General features: G+C 48.2%; 1 protein-coding gene across 2 annotated transcripts in view; it reads left to right on the forward strand.

The window, feature by feature from the left end:
* PHF2 (PHD finger protein 2) overlaps positions 1-27,997 on the forward strand; it is an 82,690-nt gene that overhangs the window by 34,347 nt on the left and 20,346 nt on the right. For both annotated transcript variants that reach the window (XM_036021463.1, XM_028531527.2), the window contains exons 2-9: positions 8,440-8,525; positions 14,112-14,223; positions 19,285-19,448; positions 21,993-22,134; positions 25,036-25,222; positions 26,287-26,449; positions 27,422-27,509; positions 27,884-27,990. In XM_036021463.1, the coding sequence (XP_035877356.1) occupies positions 8,440-8,525; positions 14,112-14,223; positions 19,285-19,448; positions 21,993-22,134; positions 25,036-25,222; positions 26,287-26,449; positions 27,422-27,509; positions 27,884-27,990 (1,049 nt within the window). The remainder of the gene's footprint in view (positions 1-8,439; positions 8,526-14,111; positions 14,224-19,284; positions 19,449-21,992; positions 22,135-25,035; positions 25,223-26,286; positions 26,450-27,421; positions 27,510-27,883; positions 27,991-27,997) is intronic.

Here is a 27,997-nt window from a genome sequence, read left to right on the forward strand (position 1 = left end):
ATCAGCCCAGTAGGAGAAAGTGATGATGATGATGACGGGATTGATGGTGACTGTGATGATAAGATGATGATGATGATGATGATGTGATGTTGATGAAGGTGATAGGAGTGATAATGTGATGATGCATGATGCCTGCTGATGAAGGGGAGAAGGAGGATGGTGATGATGATAGTGATGGGTGTTGATGACCGTGATGGTGATGATGGTGATGATAGTAGCGGTGATAATGATGTGGTGGTGATGGGTGATGATGAAGTGGTTGTGGTAATGGATGATGCTGATGAAGATATGAATACGTGATGGTGGTGATAGCTATGATAAGCAGTAAACTGTCTTCGAAAGCCCTGCTATATGCCAGATGTGTTGCCGGGAATTATACATACAACCCGTCTTGAGCTTACCTGTCCCACAAGCAGGGGGACAGGAGGACATTTGTCCTTCGCATTTCAGAGCCTGTTTTCACTTCTTCTGAGCATCAAGTCTTTCCCCATAGTCCTGGTTTTCTATGGCTATATAACAGTTACCACAAACCTAGTGGCTTCTGATGATAATCACGCTGTTTCTTCCCATGGGTCTGCATCTTGGACTCAGCAGATAGACTTCATCTGGGCCCCCAAAGCCCTGACATCTCTCTGTGGCCAGGTCCCCATGAGGGCCAGGTGGAGCCAAATGGTATGTGACCCTGCTGCACTGAGTTCCCAGGCTAGCCACCCTCCAGGAGAGAGTGCGACCCCCTCCTCTGTGGGCAGTGTCACCTGCTGTTCCTGGGCTGTGGCAGGCACCCCAACATCCCTGCACATGTGATCCCAGGTCCGCCAGGCTCTCCTGGCTGTTTCCTTTTTTCCTTTTCCAGCTCATTTTTGTGACTTGTCCTCTGAGGGCCTGGCTGAGTCAGAGGTCCAGCACAGGAGGCTTCTTCACAGGGTGCCAGGACCCAGGGAACGGCTGAAGGAAGTGAACTAGGAAGGGGCACTCGGGGGCTGTTCCAACCTTCAAAACTAAAGCACAATTTTTGTTGCGCAGTACAAAGGGAATACACACCCTTTTCAGTGACAGAAAAGCATAAAGAGAAAATGAACATGTCATTGTCTGGCACCAGCACAAAGCCCTCTGCATGTCTCTCTAAGTCAGGGCTGTAATTTTAGTGTCTATAGATCTTAAACGTCTCAACTCAAAAATGTGTGCAACTTGAGCTTTAAATGGCTGCATAATATTTCACCATGTGAGCACAGCATGATCTAGGTATCTGACTTCCTGGCTAGAGGGGGTTTGTTGCTCCTAATTTTTGCTATTTTAAGTAATCTTGGGATGGCCCACTTTGTATGCATTTCTACTTTTTGCCTTAGAACAGGTTTATAGATGTGGAATTACTGACCTGTAGGATAAAAACCTTATAAAGCCCTTGGCACACCTGACTATTTTAGGAGGCTCCTGCCCACATTATTCCCTCTGCAGGCAGGATGAGCACCTGGTCCATGCAGCCCCATCTGCATCACGACCATCACTGACAAATCAGTGTGCTGCCACTGAGCTCCTGGGTGCCTCCCACTGTGGCTGCAGGGCCAGCCCCATGCAGGGAAGCTCTGCCTGTCTACTCTGGATTTGAAAGGGGCCACTTTCTCTTTTTGAGGTTCCTCCTATAAGTTAAAAGAAATTTTAGAACATTGTTATAAAAGTTGTGATTTACATTAAATCAACACCCTTGACAAACAACAACATTAGGAAAAAAAGCTATGATGTAATCTAATTGAGGAATCAGGACATAATTCCAGCCTTGATTTGCGAATGCTAAGCAGTGGGTGTGGGGTGACCAGGCTGGACCTGTGGAAGCCTATGCCCTGGGTGGGGGGCCTGACTTGACATTCCTTTGTCTTCCTGCAGGAGGGCTGAGCAGGGATTCCTTTGAGTAGTCATTTGCTTTTTAGCCCTGCCCCTGGTTCTTCAGTGCCAGGAGGGTCTCACAACCACAGCAGCTCAGAGGGGCAGACCCAGGCTGTGCACCAGGAATAGGCCTTCCCCAGGGCAGACAGGTTGCTTGGACAATTCTGATGCACTTTTGTGGCCTTGCAAGCATCTGAATTCTGCACTCTCCCACCCCTTCAGTTTCTTTTTTCTTGGCCTTTTTTTTTTGTGGTGGGGGGCAGCTCATTCCACTACGCCACCCACCTGCACCTCTGAAAATTCTGTTACCTTTCTATCTACTCCCTGGCCTCTGGGCACTAAGCTAGCTTTAACCTTATTTGTGGTTGAATCAGTGCCAGGTTCCAGGGTCATTGGTTAGCTGAGGTCAGACCTATCTCAGGCCTCACAGACTCTGTGCTCCTGAAAATGCAGTCTCCTCCCTTCCCAGTTCTCACCACCTGGCCTCCTCAGCAGGGTTCACTGAGTGAGCTCACTTACAGGAACACACAGGCACATGCACACATGCATGTACACACTTATGCACACATGACACACACCCACATCTTTGTTTTGGGTTTTCCTTGAAACCTGAGTTGGGTTGGTGAACACACAGTACAGTGTACAGATGTATAATACAGATGTTGTATTATAGAACTGTGTACCTAAAAACCTGTTCAATTTTGTTAACCTGTTTCACCCAAATAAATTCAATAAAAAAAAGAAAAGGAATTGTACTACACAATTTAACCTCATGATACATTGTTGAATTCTTTTCAGGTCAGTATGTAAAGATCTATTGCATTCTTATTATTCTAGCATTAGTTTAGCAGGATCCTGGCACACAGAGCACTCTGTATTGTGTCCTGTGGCATGTACGTGCTGACCAGACACTTGCTTGATCGCTTCTCCTAGTGTCTGAGCCATTTAGTGGCCACACACGCAGAGTCACAGGTCCCAGCCATTGCCTCAGGCATGGTGTGTGAGGCCTTATCCCCTGTGCCTGTGACGTACATTGGGTGTCTTGCCTCTACTTGGGCTGTGGTGTATTGTCCCCACATGTGTCATTGGGCCAGCTGGTAATCTCCTCTTCCCCTTCACTGTATGAGGATGGGTCCGTCCCTGGTTCATTTCCCAGACTCTTCCTCAGCTGTCACAGAAACAGTGCCAACCCTGGGCCCCTGGGAGGTCTACATGTTGATGGAAACATCTCTTGTTCATTTAAGTCTGCCTTCTATGGCCATGTGGCCGTGGGTGCTGGTGACCTGGGTTCTTGTTAATGGGAAGGGAGGGCAAGATCAGGAGAGTCCCAAGGACATGTCTTAGGTGGCCCCCATGACCTATGCCCACTTCTGCTGCCCACCACCCAGAGTGGCCACAGCCTTCCATCAGGGACGCTGGGGCTGGGCAGCCTGGATTTGGTCCTGAAACTCCTATAATCCAGGAAGGTCTGCAGCCAATGGGGCCACCACTGTTATCTGGCTGTCTCTTTGCCAAAGTGTCAGAACCGTTAAAGTTGTAGTTGTTCTATTTTGTCTGGATAGCTTTTGTCCACTCCTGTCCTCTCTTGTGTCCCCCCAACACACTTTCCAGCTCCTGGTCTTCTCTTCTCTACCCTAACTTAACTTTCTGGGCTCTATGCCCCTGCTCCTCTCTTGTCCCATTTCCCCCTTTTTTCTCCACATCCTCTTCCTCCCCTCCATGTCACCACAGTTGTGCTCACCTGGACCCTAGCCCTCAGTCTTGCATAACCACCTAGGCCACACTTTGTGTGGGCCCATCTTGGGTCTGGACTGCATTGTGCAGATGCAGTGATTTTAGGGACACAAATGTAGCAGGGCCTGGCTGTGTCCGGGGCCTGGCTCTCAGCCCCCTGACGCCCATTATCCTCTATATGCAGGTAACTTGTAACCCCTGCTTGAGCCTAAAGCATGGGGTGGACTCGAATTGCCTGCTCTCCCACAAGGGTCGTGGCCCACCTTCCTTCCAGAATTCCCTAATCTGGGGCCTGATGCTGCAAGGATTATCCTTCCCCATCCTTGGCACACCCAGCTTGTCACTGAGCCTTTGTCCACAGTCCTGACACTACACCACCTGGGGCATGGGCAGGCAAGGCCATGGCCACCCTGCTTGCAGACATAGGGAGTATGAGCGGGCTGGGCTGGGTATGCTGGGCTCTCACATCCATCTGGGGAGGAGACCTCAATCAATGAGATCCAGCTGCTTGGGCTCAGGTGGCCCTTACCAGGGTTCCTGCAAAGGGTGTGGTGTGGACATCCACCTGTATGGCATGTTCATGTTTTGGGAGTTTCTTCAAACTGATGCTCAGTTCATCACTTGACTGCTGGTATTAGTGAATAGTGGACAGCTTTGGTCACATACACTGTGGGTGTGGACCAGGTGACAGCCTCCTCTGAATGGGCAGTATCTGCTCCTGGCTTTAGTGCAGGGGAAATGCTTTTGACTTTTCTGTAAGTGTTGTTGTCCACTCAGATTTGGGGGTAATTTCATAAATAGTTTCTTAAGGGTCACTCAAGAGACCTTCACTTTGGGATAATAAAATAAATGAGTGATTTCACTGAATGGCCTGCTCTGGCTGTAGCCTCAGCCTTTGATTATGGTCCAGGCCTTGGGTGTCTCTTTCACATGAGAGGCAGTGGTTTCAAGGTGTTCGGGGCAAAAAAAGGGACCTACCATCCCTGCCTCTTACTTCCCCTCTCAGTCCTGAGCTCCCATCACCCTCAGTAGGTGATGATATGGAGAGGGAGCCCCAGGAGGGGGGGGCTGGTGTGCATACAGTTACAACTCCTGGGCCTCAGCTTCCCACCTGTCACGTGAGCTGCTCCCTTTTACCTTCCAGAGCACAGTGGGACTTCAGGAACATGGGGGACCAACAGCAGTGCTTAAGGAGCCTGTTCTGGTAATCAGGTCTGAGGACTGCCCACTGGGGGTTTGTATTTTAAGGTGTGTTGATATCCTTCCTTTCGATTGACTTGTAACTCAATCCCCACACAGCCTTTGGGTGGGAGTGGCACATAGAGGCCTGGTGACAGAGCCTGCTGTTCTCCTTGTAAGTCCCCAGGGCTGCTGTGGTGGGGCAAAGGGTATATACATAGCCATGGGTATGCATGGTCTCTGTTTGCATGGAAGCAGACCTATCAGGGAAATGGGCTATCCTGAGTGTCTGTCTGCTTTAGGAACTGCCAGGGAAAAGACAGCCTGGAGTCACCACCAGGTGTGAACTCAAGATGTGGATCAAGGGTGTAGATGCAGGGTGTAGATGCAGGGTATAGACCTGAGGTGTGGACCTGGGATGTGGAGGTGGGGTATGGACAGGGAGTGTGGATGTGGGGTGGAGATGGGGGATGTAGGCTTAGGGTGTGGTCTTGGGTTGTGGACCTAGGATGTGGAGAGGGAGTGTGGACTCAGGGTGTGGGCCTGAAATGTGGACTCAGGATGTAGACACGGGTGGATGCGGGGTGTGAACTCTAGATGTGGGCATAGAGTGCAGACCTCGGTTGTGTACAGGGGGTGTGGACTTGGGCTTTGGACGTGAGATGTGGATTCTGGGTCCAATTTCTAGACCCAGCTGATCCTAACTGTGACTCCAGGTGGGTGTGTGCTGTGGAAGCTGACTGCATGCACAGCTGTGCAGTGCTTAGCCTCAGCCACCTCCATCCCAGTGTGATCACTCGTGTCATGAGGCCAGTTGATGGATGAGCAAACTGAGGCTGGTAGCCCAGGTAGGTGCTGTGGAGACAGACCAGCAATAATCTATCAGCAGTTGCTCTCTTCACTGTGCCTTCACCAACATGGGGTGTCACCAGTGTGATGTTTTTTGGTTGTGATCAATTTGCTAGGTAAAAATGATGTGGTGTGATTATAGTGTGCCTTTCATGGGTTGGTGAGGGGTGTCTGTTTCCCACAGTAGCCCAGTGCCCATTCTATTCTGGCTCTGCACTGGTCTCTGTGGGGAGAGGCCCTTAGTTCCTGGAGGAAGGGTAGGAACACTTGGTTGTATTTGTTGTGAATATTTCTCATATTTTGTCCTTGAAAATTTGCTTTCATGCTTTGGAGCACTTTCAGTCTATCAGTGTTCTGATTTCCTTTCCCATTTTTTGTATGTTTGTTTAGAAAGTTACTTGTATCATGAGAGCAAACACGTCCTCACATCCTGCTTCATAATCAGCTCTTCAGGCTGCTGGAACTTTATTTCAGTTATATATATTTTAGTATTTTTTCTTTTTTTCTTTTTTCTTGAGATTTTATTTATTTATTTTTAGAGAGGGAAGGGAGGGAGAGAGAGAGAGAAAGAGAGAGAGGGAGAGAGAGAGGGAGAGAGAGAGGGAGAGAGAGAGAGAAACATCAATGTGCGGTTGCTGGGGGCCGTGGCCTGTAACCCAGGCATGTGCCCTGACTGGGAATTGAACCTGTGACACTTTGGTTCGCAGCCCGCGCTCAATCCACTGAGCTACGCTAGCCAGGGCTATTTCAGTTATATTTTGAGATGAAGAGTGAACTTAATGTTTTCAAAAATACATGTCAAGGTCTTTCTAAGCTGCAGGGTCTGTTCCCAGAACTGCAGTAGTGTGGCAGCTACACAGGGAGTGTCCTGTCTGGGACCCCAGGGCCTTGGTGGCCTGTAGTGGGTCTTGTCTGTTGAGTGCTGGGCCAGTGCCTGGGATGAGAAGAGGATTGTCCCATTGAACAGTGAAGAGACCTCTGGGTCTAGGCAGACATCTAACCTCTTGTGCCTTAGTTTCCTCATTGTACAACAGAGCTAGTAATAATCATCCCCATTATTTCAGGGTTGTTCCAAAATAATGCCTCTAGGGCTCTTGCCGCTGCCTGTTAGGGAGTGAGCAGTCAGCCAGCATTAACAGTGACAAGGTTTGTGAGCGATGACAGGATGTCATCACTCTCAGAGGCCAGGTTCTTTTTACTTTTTATTGAAATAAAATTCTCATAACATCAAATCAACCATTTAAAGGGAATATTTCAGAACATTTGAGAGTGTTGTGCAACCATCTTCTCTATCTAGTTCAAAAACATTTCATCCTAAAGGAGATACCATGCCCACTAAACAGCCACTGCCCTTTCACCTTTTCCTCCTGCCCCCAGAACAAACAGTCAGCCTTCAGTGTAATATGGGCATTTCATATAGTTGGGATCATACACTATGTGGTCTTTTATGTCTGGCTTCTTTCACTCAGCATAATTTTTTTTGAGGTTCATCCTTGTAGCATGTGTCAGCCCTCCATTCCTCTTTAAGGTTGTATAATACTCCATTTATGGATATACCATAATTTGTTCATTCCATTTCTCTGTTGATGGACATTTAGGTTATTTTCATCTTTTGGTTATTGTGACTATGCTGCATGAATGTTTATGTAAAGGGATTTATTGACCTGCTCTTAGTTGTTTTGGGCATTTATGGAAAAGTGGAATTGCTGGGCATGTGGTAATCCTATCTTTAACCTTTGAGAAACCACCATACTATTTCCATAGAAACCATACATTTTACATTTGTACCAACCATGTGAGAGGGTTATAATTTCTCCACATTCTTTCCAGCACTTGGTATTTTCCTATTTTTTCTTCTTCTTGAAATTATAGCCATGCTGGTGGGTAGGAGGTGGTATGTCATGGTTTTGATTTGCTTTCAGTGGCATACAGATGACTAAGGATGTGGAGCATTTTTTCACGACCTTATTGGCCATCTGTATCTCATTTGGGGGAACTGTCTATTCAGGTCCTTTGCCCATTTTTTCATTGGTTTGTTTTTGTTGTCAAGTTGTGAGTTCTTTACGTATTCTGGATGTTAGAACCTTATCAAGTATATGATTTGAAAATATTTTCTCCCAGTCCTGTCTATTGTCTTTTCACTTTATTGATAGTGTTTTTAATGCAAAAAAGTTTTTAATTTGATGACATTAAATTTACTTTTTGTTGTTGTTGCTTGTGCTGTTGGTATCATATCCAGGGATCATGCCCACATCCAAGGCTATGAAGATTTACCTCTGTTTTCTTCTAAAGTTTTATAACTTTAGCTCTTATATTTAGGTGGTTAATCTGTCTTCAGTTAATTTTTATACATGGTGTAAGATAGGAGTTTAGCTTCATTCTTTTGATATCCAGTTGTCCCTGCACCATGGTCCTGCCCCTGGGAAATTTGTGGCCATCCCTCATGGGGTCCAGAGGGACCCTGCCCATGGCTCCGAGCTTCCCCCCATTAAATGATGCCCTCAGCTTCTCTGAGCTCCTGTGGAGATAGGGCAGTGACAGCTTTAATGGAGGCAGGCCTGCTGAACCACCTAGTACCCCTCCTGCATTGGGCAAAGCCTTCCTTGCCCCTGCTGCCTTCCTCCTTGTCCCCTAAGTTGTCTCTGAGGGCCACCGTCCCCACATATGCTCTGCCTCATCTCTACTTACACTGCCCCAGCCCCTCTCAAGAAGTGAGCAAGAGCTGCCTGGAAGCTTTGCAGGGGAAGCACTCATGGAATTATTGCATGCCAGTGATGTCTATTTCCTGCATTTCAGCTGCGTTGGTGTAGAAGAGGAGGAGGCACCAGACATTGACATATACCACTGCCCAAACTGCGAGAAAACCCATGGGAAGTCTACTTGTAAGTACAGCACCATGCATATACCCCTGGGATCTGATTTACCTCCTGACCTGGCTTGCTGGGGTGAAACTCCCTGGGTGGTCACATGATGTGCACCCTGCTTGCAGTGTCTGCAGCGTTGTGAATGAGATATGAGACAAATTCACACAGACTACGCAGTCCTGTGGAGGAAAAAGGGACAGCACAGCCACTCTCTCAAGAAGAGAGCACCCAGACCCTTGCCTTGGCAGGCTTTTATTGGCTTTCTAATAGCATACATTAAAGAAGGTTTTCATTCATTATGGTTAGGTTTGTTTTAGGTCATTTTCTTTTTACAGATAGCACAGAAGGGATGCTACTGATTACTTCTTACAGATTAACAAGGAAAAAATGTTGCAAATGGAAGGGACCAATAAGAGTAATAGGTTTGGTTACACTTCAATCCTTGGGAGAATTAGCACAGACTTCAGGAAGTTGCTTTAAGATATGCAGTAAGCATTTGCTGCCTGAACTCAGGGCAAGGGAGTTTTAGCAAGAGCAAGTCACAAAGCAAGCCTAGGTATAATGCAGGCCTGATCTCCCACAGGAGAACTGATCTGTGTGCCACAATGCGCCTATTGGATTTTTCAATAGGGCTCAGCTATAATTGCCATTGCCAGGCAGATCGGTTCCCTACAGTCATACCCTGGTGCTTGGGGACAACTGCTACTTCCTTTTCCTCCCCTTATGTCCTTAGAGGGCACTCTGCAGCCCCTCAGAATGAGCTCCTGCACTCACAACTGCTGTGCAGAGACTCCATCATCTCTGAAAGGCCTCAGCAGGGGCTGCAAACTCCAGCACCTGTAGGGGCCAGGCTGGTCTAAGACAGGGACATGATGCAGGGCAAAGGGCCACTCAGTCCAGCCTGCCCAGCTGACCACAGCCATGCTGGGGGTCTTGAAAATTTGCATCATGTAGGTCTGCTCTATACCTCCCTTCTCCACCCCTGCAGGGCATCTTGGGCAATTTCCTTTCTCAAACTTCCTGTTGTTTTGCCCATCCAGAGACTTTTATTCCCCCACTTAGTCTGGTCTCTGGTCATATGGAAGTTTCTTCAGGAGTGCACCAGGGTGCTGGCTCATCCAAAGTGGCTCCCATGTCAAGATGTGCCCATGTCATGGATGGGAGGTGAAAATTCCAAGGCTGAACTCACTGGGACGTGTGGTGCTATGGTCTGCAGGGATGATGAGAGGGGCTGGGCCTTGGGACAGACAGATGGGATGGGAGATGTCAATGTGGCCTCTGGTTTCCAGCCTGGGTCCTGGGCTTGTTTACAGAAGTGCAGGCTGGACACATGGTTTTGCCTGGTGGTAGATAACAGCCCTGCTGTGTTGGAACATGAAAGATGGCAATTTTCCAACGTACCCTCATTCTCTGAGGACTTGGCAGCACTGGTGTCACTCTAAGTACCTGATCATTTGTCTTGTCACTGCTTTCAGCAGATACCATAGGTGGCTACCACCCCTGGATTAATTGGTGGCATTTCTGGCACCATCCTGACCCTGAAAAGCTCAGAGCCTAAGAGAGATGAACAGGGTGGGGATTTGTGGATTGTGCCATGTAAACCCTGGGGGCAGGGCTTGTGACAAGCAGGCTGGATTAGAGACCCCTCCTGACCCCCCAGCAGAGCCCAGTTTCCAGGGAGGCACAGTCTTAGGGGGCTCAGGGAGGTTGGGGCCACCTCTGTGTGGTTCAGGGCTGTTGCATGAATTGGGGTGAGGATTGGGTTACAGCAGGGTATAAGGTGGGCCCTGGTGTGCACACAGAATGCAGTTTCTCCAGTGCCCTCTGTGTTACCAGAAACACCCTTCCCTAATGATGACGGTTTGCCTGCTTTCAGGGTATGTGTGCCTTCCTCAGGTCAGCCCTTGTTCTTGTGCTCATGGGCTTGGGCAGAGTCCCTGTGGTTCCTAGCTGCCCATTATTACCACTTAAAGTGCACTTAGAGACAGCCACCCCCAGAGAGTGGTGGAAATGGTAGCCTGGTTTATATATGTGTATGTGTGTATTCTCTCTCTGTGTGTGCATTTGACATATGTGTGAGTGTGTATGTGTGCATGAGTATTTATATGTGTGTACATGTGTGTATACATGCATGCCTGCTTTTTCTGTCTAATGTTATTGGTGGCCATCTGCCATCAGGGAGAAAAGGTACAGATTCTAGCATCTTCCACCAGTATGTATTCCAGATTGACCATCACTCTTGAAATGAGTCTGTCTTTTGACTGGAGCCTGTGACACAGCAGTTGGTTTTTGCACATCACCTTAGTCATACCATCCACAGCAAGGCCCCTTGGGGACAAGAGGCTCCTCCACATCACTGTGTCTCCAGGACAGCCCCAAACCCATGGCTGCACTGGGGCCCTTTGAGGCCCAGGCCTGCCTCCTTCCCTTTGAGTGGGATTTGTGGCAGACATGGCAAGGTGAGGAGCGGGAGCTCACAGGTTTTCCCTATTCACATAGACTTGATGCCGGGCCTGGTGGTCCCCATGGGAACTCAGCAAGAAGTCCCCATTGACAGTTGACACGAAGGCTCACGGAAAGCAGGTCGCATACCCTTAAAGTGACTTTGATCCCAGTGTTCTCTCTCTTAGCTCTGTGACTGCTTGAGAGGTTACTTGACTCATTAACTTCTCACTTTGATTCTCCCTGAGGCTGGCTTTGCTGTCAGCTATCACTCCAGGTGTTCCACTGGGCAGCGCATTGTCAGAGTGCTTGTCAGAGAGGGATGTTGGGGTGCCACAGGCAGGAGGACTCAGCCTCTGGGCTTGGGGCATCATGGGCCCTGGGGAAGGAAGGAGCCCTTTAGCCAGGGCTGCAGGGGGATCCTAGCAGAGCTCAGACCCTGCCTCGCAGCTCTGTCTCTGGCTGTTGTCCCAGCCCACATGCTCTAGCCATAGCATTAGGTAGGACAGGTTCTTCATGAGCTGCTCAGTTCTGAGTTAGGGTCTAGAAGGCCAGGTGGTCCAGAACTGCCCCAGCTGCTCGTCAGCACCTGCTTCTCAGGCCCACTTTCTGGGGGCACATGAAGATGTTGCTTTTTTTCTCCTACCCACTGCACCCAGCTTGTCCCCTGTCACTTGGCCCCATGCTCCCTCCAAGCCTCAGAGTTTTCCCATGTGGCCTCCCAGGACAGGGCACTTAATGCCAGGCAGTCTGCATCCTTGTGACTCTGCAACCCTCCTAGGAGAGACCTTGGCATGAGTGCAGCCTCTGTCTTTTCCCTGGAGGTGGGGATGCCCTGGGACCACACTGCCTAGCAGAAGGAGGGGCAGATTCAGGCACTGCTGCAGGCATCCTCAGGCCCTTTTGGGAGGACAGTGGCTGGGAATCATGGGGGACACCCTCACCCTGCCAGCCTGGAGGGACTCACATGGAATCCTTCCTCAGCATCTCTCTTCTCCTCCTGCTGGCCCCACACAGCACTAGGATCACCTGTCTCTTGTCAGTCAGCCTCTGCTCTCTGCAGTGTTCCCTTCTCATCTTACCTCAATCCTTCTCACCCCACCTCAAATCCTTGGCCCCCTCGTAGGTGGGGACCCCCTTAGAGCCAGGCTTGCTTTCCACTGGGGGCAGGCATGGCCTCCATTCATGGGACAGCCTGGATCCAGGAAGCTAGAATACCTGAGTTCCACTGTACTCCTCCTTTGTTACCTCAGGCTGTGTGGTTGGGGTGGTATCTTCACCCCAGGGCCTTACTTTTGTCATGGGCACTCTCCCAGCCCCCTGGCTTTTTGGGAAGCTGGGACCCTCAGGTCATCTGTCACTTTGTTGACCGCTGTACAGAGCTAAGCTACTTGACAGGTGCTTGCAAGCTTCTGGGGAAAACAGACCTGAGATGGGGTAACCGAAGGACAGTGGGGAGTTATCCATGGTCCTGACATTGCCCTGCTCTGGTGGGCATCGAGGGGCAGGGGTATGGGACAAGCCTTCCATGTCTAAAGTTCATTCCCCCACCCCAGAGGCTTTGGATGGAGGGGCACAATCAGGTGCTTGAAGGAAGAGCCTGTGGGTCTGCAGCAGACACTGATTTGCCTGTGGACCAAGCAGCTGTGAGAAAGGGACCTAAGCTTGTTCCCTGCTATTCCCTAAAGCAGGCATAGTACTAAGCACCATTCCTAATTACATCTCAGAAAGAGCCCAGGAGGCTGAGACTAGTGTCTCTCTATGAAAGAGAACAAACTGAGATGCCCCATACTTGCCCAAGGTCACACAGCAACAAGATGGTGGAGCAAGAAAGATTTGGCAGGTGCCTCCAAGCTCTTTGGATCTCCTGTCTGTGCCTGGTGCTGCCTCTAGAAGTTGTTGCTTGAATCTTGCCAGGTTTCCATGATGCCCCACTCATACCTTGTCCATAGAGACAGGCATGACATAGTATCAACTGATGTTGGAAATAGTCTCCAACTTGACCTGACAGGAGACAGGGAAGGGGTAGCAATTTGGAATGGAGGCCAGCTCATCTACTAGTGACTCAGCTCTTTCCCCTTTCTGCTGTAGGTAGGCCTCTTCTCAGGTGCAGTCATTGTCACTGGGCTGTCTTCAGCTACTCTTATTCCCACAACCTCTGAGACCACTGGAGTCCCAGGGTTCAGCCCTGCAACTCCCTCCCCATCCTCATCTGGGAAGGACAGGCAGCCCAAGGGCCCCACCATCAGTCCCTCATATCCAGTTTCATTTCTGTTGAGGTCAATCTCTCTCACACCTGTACCCCCCGCCCCCTGCCAGCAGCTGCCCTGAGCCAGGGGCAGGGGCCACCAGTAAATCACTAACCTTCTTGGGGGCTCACAGTCTGGTAGAGGTGTGTGTTTGCACATTTGTGCATGCATGCATGTATGAGTGTACATGTGTGTGCAAGTGTGTCACAGTACAGGAGGGGTACGTATATCTGCGTGCTTGAATGTGCATGCATGTGTCACAGCCCAGCAGGGGTATGTGTACGCACTCACATGTAAAATGTCCGAGGTGTGCCCTGGAAGCATGCATGAGGATAGGGTTGCCTGAGGGAGCGGACAGAGTGACATGGGCCAAGGTGGCTATGCAGAGGGGTGTGAGATGGGTACAGCCCAGGGCTTGGGAGGGCAGAGGGCACAGCTGCTGAAATAAGAAGGTCCCAGCATGGTAGTAACAGGGTCTACAACTATTGAGAACAAGTCCAAAGGGAGAAGGTGTCCTGTAGGCTCACCTTGGTGGGATCTCCTCAGGAGGTGCTTCTAACAAGTCCTTAGCAGACTGGGGACTGAGTGGGGGGTGTGCCCTGGGAGACCCTAGCTTCTGGGTGCTATCCACTGAGCCACAGGTTTGGGAGATATGAAGTGGGGGTGGAGGTGGAACCAGAGCCTGAGGATGGTGAGGTCTCCTCATCATGTGATGATACAGAGTAATGGAGGGTGTGGGGCAGCTGGGTGGACTGGGCCTTGGGGATCCCAGAACTTTGCTGGAGGAGGGTTGAGTCTGGCTGTATTCACAACTCCTTGGCTACCCTCTGCTGGTCTCTGGAGGCATGGGGAGGGGGACGCCAGGTGGGGGCCTGTGCACCACTATGCTGACCCACCCCATCTCCCCCAATAGTGAAGAAGAAGCGGACCTGGCACAAACACGGCCCTGGGCAGACACCTGACGTGAAGCCTGTGCAGAATGGCAGCCAGCTTTTCATCAAGGAGTTGCGGAGTCGGACCTTTCCCCAGGTGGGCATCATATCTTCCTTTTGTCTGCTCACTTCCAGGCCCAATACACAACCCCCACAGGCACTGTGGAGCCATAAGCTTCCACCCAGGCAGAACATAGTTCCCTGAAACTCCAGGCTCTGACCTCTTCCTTTCTCAGAACCTCTAGGCACAGGGTGGGAGGCAAGAAACCTATGTCCCCACCAAATGTGACCTTCCCACAGAACCTTCTTAAGGGAAAGGCCTTAATTCAATTTTAAGGTAAGGAATGGTGCTCCAGCCTAAAACATGGCTGGTCCTGGGCCCCAGGGTCAATAGGTGACGCTGTTGTCCCTAGGTGGTCTCCTAACCCTCCCTATCCCCCACACCCTTGTCCTGCGTGAAGGGCAGAGAGCAGGATCAGGGCTGCAGGAATGGCTTTCAGTGAGAAGTGGCATGGTGACATGGGAGCTGTTTTGAGCTATTTCTCAGCCCTTCACGCTGGATGACAGTGTTTTTGTCAGTTCTACTACTCTGTCACCCTGTTCTCCTCTTTCCTGAGTGGCTTCTAATGGGAATCCAGTGTCTTCAGTGTCACTCTTATCCTTGTTCTCTTATAAACAAAGTAGTTTTTCCCCCTCTGACTTCTTTTTTTCTTTTCTGTTTTTTCCACCTTCTTGAGATATAATTCATATGCCATACAAATCACCCATTTAAAGTGCATGATTCAGTTGTTGTTGGTATATTCACAGATATGTACACCACCATTTATTCAATTTTAGGACATTTCATTACCCAAAACACCCCCATAACTTTATCAGTCCCAGTCCTCCTCCCCTCAGCCCTAAGCAACCACTAATCTGCATTCTGCTTCAGTAGATTTGCATATTAAATGGAATCACACAATATGTGGCCCCATGTGTCTGGCTTCTTTCCTGAGCATAATGTTCTCAAACTTCAACATCATAGCATGTACCAGTGCTTCATTCCTTTATTGTGGCAGAATAATATTCCAGTGTAATGGAAATAGCATATTTTGTTTATTCATTCATCAGTTGCCAGACATTTGGGTTATTTCTGATTTTTGTGAATAATTCTGTTATAACCATTCTTGTATAAGTTTTTGTGTGACATATGTTTTCATTTTTAGGAATAATTCTATATTTAATTATCTGCGAACTGCCGCGCTGTTTTCCAAAATGGTTGCACCACTTTCCATTCCTACCAGCAAACATATGAGGGTTCCAGTCTCTCCATGTCCTTAGCAGCACTCATTATTATTTGACTTTTTGATTCTATTTATCTTGCAGGTGTGAAGTGGTCTCTCACTGTGGTTTTGATTTGCATTTCTCCTAATCATTAGTGATGTTGAGCACCTTTTCATGTGCTTATTGGTCATTTGTGTATCTTTTTGGAGGAATGTCAGTCAGATCCTTTGCCCATTTAAGTTATTTTGTCTTTTTATTATTGAGTTCTAAGAGTTTTTGTATATTTTATATACAAGTCCATTATCAGACATACAATTGTGAATACGGTATACCATTTCCTGGGTTGACTTTTCATTTTTCTCGATGGTGTCCTTTGAAGATAAACTTTTGTATGTCGATGAGGCCTAATTTATTTAACTTTTTCTTTTGTTGTTTGTGCCTTTATTGTCATATCTAAAAATCCCTTGCCAATCCAAGATCATGAGGATTTTTCCTATGTTTTCTTTTAAGAGTTTTTTGCTTTTTTAGTTTTAGTCTTACAGTTTGGTCTTTGATACATTTTCAGTTAATTTTTCATGTAGTGTGAGGGGTTAAGGTCTAAACTTCATTTTTTTTTTTTGCTTGCAGCTAATCTGTTGGCACCTGTACCATTTGTTGAAAAAGACAATTCTTTCATTCTTACATGGTGTTAACACCATTGTCAAAAGTCTCTCAGCTGTTGTATGCACTTATTTCTGGACTTAATTCTATCCCATTGATCTCTGTTTATCTTAGTCAGTCTTTCACTGTCTTGATTACTGTAAATGTACCTTTGCAGTAAGTTTTTGAAATCAAGAAGTGTGAGTCCTCCAATTTTGTTTTTCTTTTTCAAGATTATTTTGGTCTTCTTGGCCTCTTGCAATTCCATATGAATGTTAGGATCAGCTTGTCAGTTTCTACAGGAGATCATCTGAGACTCTGATATAGATTGTGGTTCAATCTATAGATTGTAGAAATCATAGTATTGCCATCTTAACAATGTTAAGTTTCCAACTTCATGAATATGAGGTATTTTTCCACTTAATGAGATCTTTTAAATTTCTTTCACAATGTTTTGTAGTTTTCAGATATAAGTTTTGTACTTCCTTTGTTAAATTTATCTGAGTGATTTATTCTTTTTGATGCCCTTGTAAATGTATTTTCTTAAATTTATTTTCAGATTGTTAATTGCTACTGTACTGAAATGCAACTGATTTTTATATATTGAGCTTATATCCTACAAACTTGATGAACTAGTTTACTCATTCTAATATTTTAGTAGACTCCTTATTTTTTTTATACACCAGATCATGTCATCTTTCCTCAGCTGTGTCCAGTCTATTGCTTCCTTCATTTCTGTTGTTTTTTGAAATTCTAGCATTTCCTTTTGATTCTTAGAGTTTCCATCTCTCTATTTACCCATCTGTCCTTGCATATTGTCCATTATTCTAACATGTTAATCATAACTATTTTAAATTCCTATCTGGTAATTCCAAATTCTGTGCTTTTATCTGAGTCTTGTTCTGATGCTTAATTGTCTCTTCAGACTCTAGGGTTTCTTGCCTTTACCATACCCTATAATATTTTGTTGAAAGCTGGGTACTAGGAACTGAGGTAATCAGGAATTCAGTGTGAGGTTTTATGTTGACCTGACTAGGAGCTGAGCTGTTAATGGTTGCTGTAGCTGTAGTGCCAGAAGTATCACTTTCTTCTAGTTTCCTTGTTCCCCCGCCCCTTATTTTGTTTTCTTGAGTTTCCCTAAGAACTCCTTCTGAAATAGTCTGGGTCTTGCAGCTCTTTCAACTATACTTCACTATTATATAATAATATATTGTGGTAAGGTTTGGAGAAGGGAAGTGTCTATAATTTAATGATTAAAAACTCAGTGTTTTACTGGGCCTTAGGCTCATAGCTGTTACCTTCAGAAGTATTTCATGGGTTTTTGTTTTTCTCTCCTTATGGAGGACAGACAGGCTGTGGCCTGCAGTTGGCTACTTGTTCTTCTTCCTGTCAGACAGGATTCTGGTAAAGCAGATTCTCCTGGAGGTAAATTTGATTATGGAGAACATTCTGAGTGTATTTAAATATAGTTACTTTTCCCCTCCCCCTGCCTGAAATAGGAGCAGATCTTCATCATGAGAACCCATTAGAGTTCCTGGAGGTAAAATCCATGAAAGTGTGGGTTTCCTCTAAAACTAGCCCCCCATGAGTTTTTAACTATCAAGCTACTCCACACTCAAATTCCACACTTTGTCAAAAATTCCCATTTAAGTACTTTTTTCCTACCAGTTACCGCCTCCAGCAGCTTCTGCTTCAGGTAAGGTTATCTTGGCTGTGATTTTTTTGTATTTGCCTGTCTCTCCAGATTTTGGGGTGGCTTTTTTCTGTGTAACCCCAATTATCTCATGGCTCTAAGAGAAGTCTTTGGTTTTCAGTTTGTTCATATTTGCTTATTGTGAGGACAGGAGTGACAACTTCCAGGTGATTTACATGTGAGATTTGACACTAGAAGTCTGGTTTCATGTTATTTTAACCACTTCCCATTAATTAGATTGTCTTTTTATTGTTGACTTGTAAAAGTCCTTTACATCATGGGGCCGCATTGCCTGGGCTGTGGACCAGTACTGGTCCATGGCCTGTGAGGAACCAAGCCACACAGCAGGAGGGAAGCAGCGGGTGAGTGAACACATTACTGCCCCGCATGAGAGCTCCATCTCCTGTCCCCCCCCCCCCCAGTGCATCTGTGGAAGAATTGTCTTCCACAAAACTGGTCCCTGGAGCCAAAAAGGTTGGAGATTGCTGCTTTACATAATCTGGATACTTATCACTTATCAGATACTTTCTTTCATTCTATGTGTTGCCTTTCTACTCTTGATAGTGCTCATCTGAAGCACAAAATTTATAATTTTGATAAAGTCTAATTTATTTATTTTTTCTTTTGCCGTTTGTGCTTTTGGTGTCTAAGAAATCAATGCTAAGTTTAAGTTCATGAAGATTTGTGCCTATGTTTTCTTCTAAAAGTTTTATAGTTTTAGCTTTTAAATGTAGGCCTTTGACTGATTTTGAGTTAATTTTTGTATATGGTGTGGTTCTCCTGTGTATCATTGTTGAAATGACTGTTCTTTCTCCATTGAATTTTCTTGGTACCCTTAATAAAATGCAGTTGATCATGGATGTATGGGTTTATTTCTGGACGCTCCATTATGTTCCATTGATCCATGTCTCTTCTTATGCCCATACCACACAGTCTTGATTAATATAGCTTTGTTGTAAATTTTGAAATTGAGAAGTGTCCTTCAATTTTGTTGTTAATTTTTAAGACTTTTTTGGTCATTTTGGTACCTTGCATTTCCATTCAGTATTCCAAGTTTAGCTTGTCAGTTTCTGCAAAGATGTCAACTGGTATTTTGATAGGGAGTATGATGAATCTGTATATCAATTTATCATTGAGAAGAACTTTGTCTACATTTGCTGCATCCTCAGACCCCAGACCCACCCTGTGCAGGGTCTGCTCACCCGTTAAGGGGTTGGGCAGTGGGGCTGGAACCAGGAGAACAAAGTAGGTAGGGGAGGATCTCAGCCTTGGTAGGATGGGTGCTGTGTGTCCCCATCCCCAACTTACCACTCACCTCACCCCTGGCTAGGCCTCTCAGACCTTGAGCTTTCCATCTATGAGGAATATTTAGGACCCTGCCATCACAGCCCTATAACCTCTGGGCATGACATTATGGGGAGTCCTCCATTTGGGGCCATGAGAGATGTGTGACAGGAGCTTAGGTTCCACGTCTCTAACCCCGAGCCCCTGTCCAGGCCTGTTATGGTGCAGGGAGGCTGGGACCTTGGCTGATGTAACCTCTAACTTGCACTTCCCTGCAGTGCGGAAGATGTAGTGGTCCGTGTGCCAGGCAGCCAGCTCACACTGGGCTACATGGAGGAGCATGGCTTCACAGAGCCCATTCTTGTTCCCAAGAAAGATGGATTGGGCCTGGCGGTCCCGGCCCCTACCTTCTATGTCAGCGACGTTGAGAACTATGTTGGTAAGTGCCTCCCCCCTCACATGGCCATGGACACCCAGGACCTGCTGGCCTGAAGCCCTGGTTGTGTTCCCGTGCCATGCAGTAGGTGACTCAGGGTTTCTGCTCTCTGTTTTGGATGTTCTTGTTAGCATTAGACCCCATGTCCACCTAAGTGGCATGCGACCTTGGTCCCTTCCCCTCTCAGTTACTCCAGCTGCAAAATGGGATCTGTCTTGGAGACCCCTTGATTCTGCTAGCTGTACATTCCATTACTTTAGGGCTCTAACAACAGTCATGCCAGGAGGTGAGCTTGTCAGTTTCTGCAAAGCGTCTTGGCTGGGTGAGCACACTTCCCATAAGGCTTGTACTTTGTCCTCTTCAGCCTGTTCTGGTGGCTGGTCTTGCTCACCAGCCCCAGGATGAACCTCCCCATGACCCAGGGCTGCCTCTCTCCTGGGTCTTTCTCAGTTCCAGCTGATGCTGTCAGCAGCCTGGCCTCATGTCTCCTGGGAATTTCGAGCACTGTAGATACCTTCAGGCAGGACACTTTGAGGAGGGACGTGCCTGTGTGTGCCGAGTGATTGTCCATGAGGCAGCTGGCATGGAGAGACCTGCACACACTCGGCAGTGATCCCAACAGGGCTGGCAGCCACAGAGCCTTGACTTTGAGGCTCTCATGGTTGCCAGGGCTTGGTATGTTCACAGGGATGCCTGGGTGGCCAGTGGGGGAAAAGGAAAGACCCTGAAATGGCAAATGCCCAAGCCAGCACTGGCCATATGATGAAGAGGTGAGGGTGCAGGGGCCGGGACTACAGAGGAATTGCACCATTGCTAAAAGCTTGACTTTTGGCATCTGTACATCCACTGTGGGGGTGGGAATGGGGACTAAATGAGATCAGGTGTATGAAAACCAGAGACCACACCCCTCTCTGGAGCGGGAATCCCCAAGGGCTGGCCAACTTGTGGCAGGGAGGGAGAGGGATTCACTTTTCAGCCTCATGATGACTGCTGTCCAGGATGTATGCCAGGTCTGTAAGAGCGCCTGAAAGAACAGCCAACATCTAGTGGATGTCTCCCAGGAGCTGGGCGTGGTCCTACAGGCCCCTGGCTTGGGTCTACCGAGGCCTTGCCCCTACACCACAATTGTTCCACATAGGGAGACAGTCTAGAAGTCTCAGAGAATATTATAGTAAATGTCTTTTTTCCTCTCTTAATTGTTTTATTATGGAACTTCTTGAACATTAAAAAAGAGAAGAGTCAACAGTGAGCCCCCATGTGCCCAGTACTGGCCACAAAAATCACCAGCTTTCAGTTCTTTTTCTGTCTTTGCCACTGTTTCCTGACTACCTGCCCCCTGCCCCTGCAGAGTATTTTAAAGCTAATCTCTGGGACATCCATGATGTTACCCATGACAACTACACTACACAGCTCTAACAGACAGTATTTTTAAGAAATGTAATCACAATTCTGTTCTTGTATTCTACAACTCAAATGATACTTCCCTAATATCACCTGAGACCCACTGTGATTCTCCCCAGTTGCATAAAAAACACCATTTTACATTTGGCTATTTGAAGGAGAACCCAAACGAGGCCACACATTGCATTGAGTTTTTATGTTCCTTCAAGTATCTTTTCTTCTGGAACAGCTCCTTCTCCTTTCCATTCCCTTGGTTTGTTAGAGAAATGGGTTGTTGGTCTCGGAGAATTTCCTACATTGGAATTTAGGAAAATCTTACACAGGGAAATTGGCCGATAACATCTCTGTGGTGTCACGTAGCATGTTCCTCTGTCCCTAGTAGTTCCTGCACCACATCGTGAGAAGCTTGCTCAGGTCTACATTCAGGTTGTCAGCTTGATCCTTCCCAGTAAGGGGCACTTTCACTTAGCTGGAGGCCTTTGGTGTCTGACCACCCACTTTTAGGCAGTCCAGCCCCATTGTCCATTAGCCTTTCAACTTGAGGTCCAATCAGCTGTGGAGGACTGTTAGGAAAAGTTGGCTAATCCCTCTGTTAACTGTGGGTCTTGCACAAAGAATTTCCCTCATTGGTGACTTGGTTGTGCGGAACTTTCTTTTCATCACCAATATTTACCTGTACTTTTTCCTTCATCAGCTATAGAAAATGTAGGATAAATGTTTTCTTTTTATTTGTCAATTTTCAGAATAATGAGTTGGTACTCTAGACCAACTCATTACTTTTGACTTTTTGACTAGACCAACCATTGACTTTTTAATTTTTAAAGTATAAGTGTGTGCCACGCATTATTTGAGACATACACTAAAAACATTGTCATTACTTATCTCAAGTTCAAATTTACCTGGAGTCCTCCATTTTTTAATTGTTGATCTGGCCACCTTAGCTGAAGCTGGTGACTTTGCTCTGCACCAAGGGGTCCTCTTGACAGCCCAGAGGGAGTGAGGGTGGGGAGAGGTTGTTGGGCAGTATAGACCTGAGCCTCAGCTTGCAGCCCTCCCCTCCATGGCTGCCCCCTCTGCTTATCCAACTTCACTGGAGGCCAGGTCATCTTCCCCTGGGGCACTCACCCCCCTCCACTACCTCCCTAGGCCCAGAACGGAGTGTGGATGTGACAGACGTCACCAAGCAGAAGGACTGCAAGATGAAACTGAAGGAGTTTGTGGACTACTACTACAGCACCAGCCGAAGGCGGGTCCTCAGCCTTACCAGCCTTGAGTTTTCTGATACCAGGTGAGCAGGGAGTCCTTTGCTCCAGGGAGGCACACAGGTGGTAGGTCTTAGGCTGTTTTTTCTCTAAGTATGAAGGTTCTGCATTGTGAACAATTCAAACAGAAAATAAAGAACAGGACACCAACTCCTCCTCTGGTCTGCCCCATCGTACTCCCCACAGAGAATCATTGGTAACATCCTGGACTACCTTCCTCCAGAATGCACATGCTCATGGTACACACACACACACACTGTCTTATGCAGACACACCTACACACAGGTATACACACCCCACCCGTATGCCACACTGACACGTGCACACATACTTGCATGCTTGCTCATGTGCCTGCACATACTTTAATTTGCACCTTTAGCACAGTGGGATCATGCCGTAGCAGCTGCTCTGCTTCTGCTTTCCCAGCATTAGCCACCCCACTGTCATCCCCCTATCCCAACCCCTATGTTAGGGCCCTGCCCTTCTGGCTGCTGTTCTAAGGGACAAAGTTCCCACACAAGGCCTCAGGGCTGTCTGGGCCCACCTACTTCCAGGCTTCTGTTGTCAGAGGCTGGTGAGATTCTGGTTCTGCCCCATGTCTTTATGACCCTGTTCTCTCAGGACTACCCACTCAGCCCTGCCCACCCGCAACTATGCCCCTCTTGCACCCTCTCAAATCCCCACTTCTCTCCAACTGGCCCTTGGGAAAGATCTGGTATGCTCTCTATCACAAGGTATGATGTGATGATGGTTTAGTTTAAGAACAATTTCACTTTTGCATTATTTCCACCTTACTAATTCTAGAAAGCACACAAGATAACAAAATAGCCCATCTGCAAAAGGTCAGGTGGGAAAAAAAAAGTAAGAGGTATCAAAAACCACATTGAGAAATGGAATACAGAACTACCAGGAGCTGTAATGAAATGGATGCTGGGTTTCATTTGCTGAGCTTCCTGACAGCAAAGACAAAAAGGGAAATAAGGTAGATGATTATGGTATCTGGAGAAAACAGCCTCTTATCTTTGTGTTTACAAGGTTTTTCTCCAAAACAGAGTTTTGAAGACTGGGTTACTTTGGTACCAAAGAACACTCTCATGTTGCCATCAACTTGATTGGCCACCCTAGCCAGAGGGATCTTCAGAGAGTGAAAATAGGATGATGGAGCAAGGCCTGGGGTTTCCCCTTGGGCCTCTCACATCCACCACTTTGCTAGCAGAAAAATATATGGTGCTTCTGGTGTCCTCGGGTTCTGTCCAAGGACAGTTGGGGTGGGGTGGGAGGCATGTACATTTCAGTCTAGGCCATTCATGGTCTTGATGCCAGAGTTATCGAATGCCCTGGAGTCAAGTGCTACACCATTCAAGGGGGAGGACATATGGTCTCTGTTAGGTTGGAGTCGTTCAAGAAACCTGACGGACACAGCGAGCAGGGTTTATTAGTGGGGAATAAGAGGGAAAGTAGAGCCAACCAAGGGAAGTTAAGACTAGTTTGGTTGTTCTTAGGGCAGGGTTTTTAAGCACAAAAACCCACCAAGGGTAACTGGTTAGGGTGTGAGAGGCTGATTGGCTAGAGCTGGTTGCTGGGTGCCATTTCTGCTGACCATTGTTCTTGATACACCTTGTCAAGCTCAAGTTAAAGCTGCATCCTGTTATGCCGGATCAGCCGACCCCAGACCCTAATCTTAGCCGGGCATCTGTTTGTCCTGGGCAGGATCGGCAGGCAGTTTCCCAGGCTACAGTTTCCCGCCTGGTGATTTTCCATTCCTCCTAGGTCTACCTAGGTCTGTCAGTTTCTGCTTCATTAGTGCAGTCTTGTCCCCAAAGATGTTGTCTGGGGCTGCAATGGCTGGGTCCAACCCCATGGACTGTCTGGAGCTACATTTAAGGCATGCATGGAGGTTTCGTGTTACTTTTCCTTTTCTCTGGGCATCTCTGAAGGACTTCAGAAAGCAGCTGGTATTGGCAGCAGGCTGTGTACCTGAGAAGCCAACAAGCAAGGAAAGAAGGACATTTGGGGCCATGTGGGGTTTGTGGCAGTGGCCCTGCTAGTATGTATGGTGCATGAAGGGTTGTGAGCACCCTAGGCTGGTGAGGCAGAAGCCCCTCTCCTGGGGGGGCAGTGCTGCTTCTAGACTGTCAAAGGTCTGGGAGGTAGACACAGGTACAGATGGGCAAAGAGGGTTCTCATGGGGGATGGAGATTCTAGTTTGGAAAAAGAGAGAGATTTAAAGAGGAGGGCCAGTGACTAAGGCCACTGAGCTCAGGGCAGCCTGACCTCTGATTTGTGATAGTATTGTAAGGGTGGCAAGACCTTCAATGCAGAGATATTGCAGATTCCACCCTGTCTGAGGCAGCTGAGGTATCACTGCACAGGTGCTACTGAGCTGGACATTCTTAATGCAGTATTGTGCATTTTACCCAGGACAGGGACATTTAATTGAAGCAAAGGCTGCCTTCACCTTTTTGCACAGTCCCTGGAAGTAAGCTGACTGGTGTGGCAGAGACTGATGTGGCAAAGGGTTCCCAGCACCCTGTTGTCAGTGCTGGAGATAAGTGGCTTTTCTCTAGACAATGCCACGAGGCTCCTGGACTATATGTGAGAAATGATACTCTCAGCCCATCATGCCAGCACGGTGTGGAGCAACCCAGGAAAATTCCCTTTCTGGGTACCTCAGACCTCCACACACAACTTTGGGTGTGGAGACCAGTGTTAGATACTTGCCACAGCCAAAGCTAGCGTCTGGACTTGTTCTGGTTTCTCTGAGCCTCAGTTTTCACATCTGTAAGATGAGAACGATGCTGTGTAGCTAGAAGTGAGAAATGTGTGTGGGACATGTGTCTCAGAGCACTTTTCCTGCCCTTCCTGGAGCATAACAAATGTGGTGATACTTTCCCACCACTGCTGACACCTCTTCCTGTCCCTGCCAGAATGTCTAGCTTTGTGGAGCCGCCTGACATTGTGAAGAAACTGTCCTGGGTAGAAAACTACTGGCCCGATGATGCGTTGCTGGCCAAGCCCAAAGTGACTAAGTACTGCCTGATCTGTGTGAAGGACAGCTATACCGACTTCCACATTGACTCCGGGGGTGCTTCCGCCTGGTACCACGTGCTCAAGGTGAGCCTTGGGGGCTCACCCCGCCTTTGCCAGATCACGGTTGGTCTTCAAAAATGTACCCAGGGCTTGCAGTCTTCACAAGCCCTGATGGTGGCTGACACTTGGAAGGATGAGAGATAAGATGTTTTTCCCCCTGGAGGTGTGGGGGGTAGGAACATCTTAAGACCAAGCTAGCATGCATGTGTTGCCTTTTTCTAAAGACTGAGAGACTCATGAGACAATCAGAAGAGGCCCACTGGAGTGGTGACAGAGTACCCAGTGCCACTCTTATCTAGGGAAGGAACAGTAGTGCAGGGAAGAATTCCTGAAGGGGAGCTTGCCCCAATGCCCCCAGCAAAGAAATGTGAGGGATGGGCCAGGAGGTAGGGGCAGGCTTCAAGTACATCTGAGTGTCAGGGTGGGCTGGGGGCCTCTGGCCAGGAGCTGATAGAGAAATGAGGGGAAAAGGAAGATGTGAAAACAAACAATAAAGGAGACCCTGAGCTTTGGGTTCAGCTGCTCTGCCTAAGTCTCTCCAGACTGAGCAAGTCCATCCAGCTTGGCCCTCAGCCTGTCTGCCCTGAGAATGAGGAGCTCCATGTCTCCTGGCCCTGGTTTCAGTGTAAGGTCTGCCAGGGTCTGGCAGTGGGGCCTTCTGCCATCTCCAGCTGAGACACAAACCTCTCCTGTAATTCAGGAACCAATGGGGTCACAGCTTTGTTTCCCCTTGGCACACATGGTATCCCTATTGCTGCAGAGTTGTGGTATGTGGGGTGGTGAGGGTGCCCTGACCATGCCTAGGTTCTGTGCCTAGAACCTTCTGAACACACCAACTTCTGAATTGTAAAGCACATGTGGCTCCAGTGTTGCAGACATGGTGGGCCAGGGTAGGAGGATGGTGCTCAAGCCAAGACCGAGCATGAAGACCCCAGCGTCCCCAGGACATGGCGGGCTCTGCCGCCCCTCCCCAGGATCCCTAGGACATGGCAGGCTCTGCCTATGCCCCAGCACCTCTGGGTTGTGGCAGGCTCTATCACTTTATTCACGGCATGTGGCGAGCTCTGCCAATGGCCTCTCGTTGGCAGGGGGAGAAGATTTTCTATCTCATCAAGCCAGCTTCCGCCAACATCTCCCTGTATGAGCGCTGGCAGTCGGCCTCGAACCACAGTGAGATGTTCTTTGCTGACCAGGTGGACAAATGCTACAAGTGTACCCTCAAGCAGGGCCAGACACTCTTCATCCCCTCAGGTGAGTACCTTGTCCCCATGTCATGTCCCCACCACTGGGATCTGCCCTGAAAATGCACATCCTGGCTGGCTGATGCCTTGTCTTGGGGCAGGCCTGTTGTTCAGTCATCGCTGGGATCACCTCGGGCCAAGAGCCCTCACAGCCTCTAGCCTGGCTGTGCTCACAGAAGCCGGGCCAGGGCCACGGGGCTGTGTGGGCACCCCAAGAGCCCAGCCTTGCCATCTGAGATGTCTGTTTGCTGATCTTAACATTTCAGACATAGAAGGAGGAAGCAGAACATGAGTAGATAAATGCCCTTTATATGTGTCACGTTGCTTCATCTGTAAATATTTCACCATCTCTGAAAGACTTTCTTTCAAAAACAACATAATTACAATGGTGTCATCACACCTTGAAAATGAATAGTTAACAAGCCCTTAGTTTCACTAAATAGCTGTTTGATGCTCATATTTTCTTACTATCACTCCTGGAGGCCTCATGTTTCTATTGATTTATGTGCCTCTGAGTTTTTCTTGATGTAGGTCCACCCCCACACCACACCTGGTTCCCACAGTCAGTTGTTTCCCCAGGCCTGGGCTGGGTTCCATCTCTGAGCATGATGTAGGGATGAACCCAGCTCTCCAAGGAGATGTGACAGCCCTGTGTCGTCATCTTTTACCCCTGCATGTGGAGATTAGGGGTGATTATAGGCAGCCTGACCCTGGTTGGTCTGACCAAGTCCTCTTAGCTCTCAGGCCTGAGTTCCCCTGTCTGTACTGTTCAGGGTTGGATTGACCAGACTGGGCCAGCTTGGACACAGTCTCCTTCCTGGAGGGCACACCCACTCAGTACATGAGGCCAGTCCAGAGCTCCTGCCATGGGTATCCAGGTGACAGGGGCACTGAGCCCATGCTGGCCAGAGACAGGCCAGGCAGCCTCCGAGAGCCTGGCGTGAGAACGCCGTGAAGGCTAGCCACAATCTGTCTCCCCCAGGCTGGATTTATGCCACACTCACGCCCGTGGACTGCCTGGCCTTCGCGGGACATTTCCTCCACAGCCTGAGTGTGGAGATGCAGATGAGGTAGGGCCATACCTCCCCCCGGGCTCCACCAGGCAGGGTCTCCACCATCATTATGATGCCACCTCCCCTGAGTGGCTGGGCCTCCATGATTGTGGGAAGGAGGAAGAGATGACCCTTAAGGTGCCTAGTCTCTGGACAACCTCCATGGCCCGTGGTGGGTTTGGAGTGAATTGAAAGGCTGAGCTGCCTTTCCCATAGGCACTGACCCAAAGTGATCCCCTGTTCACCTCTCCATGCAGGGTCTAGCAGGGAGGCCTGAGCAGGCTTGGCCTCGGTGTGGCCTTGTCTGGCCATGCTTGGGGTGGGCTCACCCTCCTTTAGTGCTCCCTGCTCAGGGCTCATTTCACTAAGTATTTCTTTGCTGTTGCTTCCAGAGCATATGAAGTGGAAAGAAGGTTGAAACTAGGCAGCCTGACTCAGTTTCCCAACTTTGAAACCGCCTGCTGGTACATGGGAAAGCACCTGCTGGAGGCCTTCAAAGGTGCGTC

Source organism: Phyllostomus discolor, chromosome 3, assembly GCF_004126475.2.
Source record: "Phyllostomus discolor isolate MPI-MPIP mPhyDis1 chromosome 3, mPhyDis1.pri.v3, whole genome shotgun sequence".
In the NCBI taxonomy this organism is placed as follows: Eukaryota; Metazoa; Chordata; class Mammalia; order Chiroptera; family Phyllostomidae; genus Phyllostomus; species Phyllostomus discolor.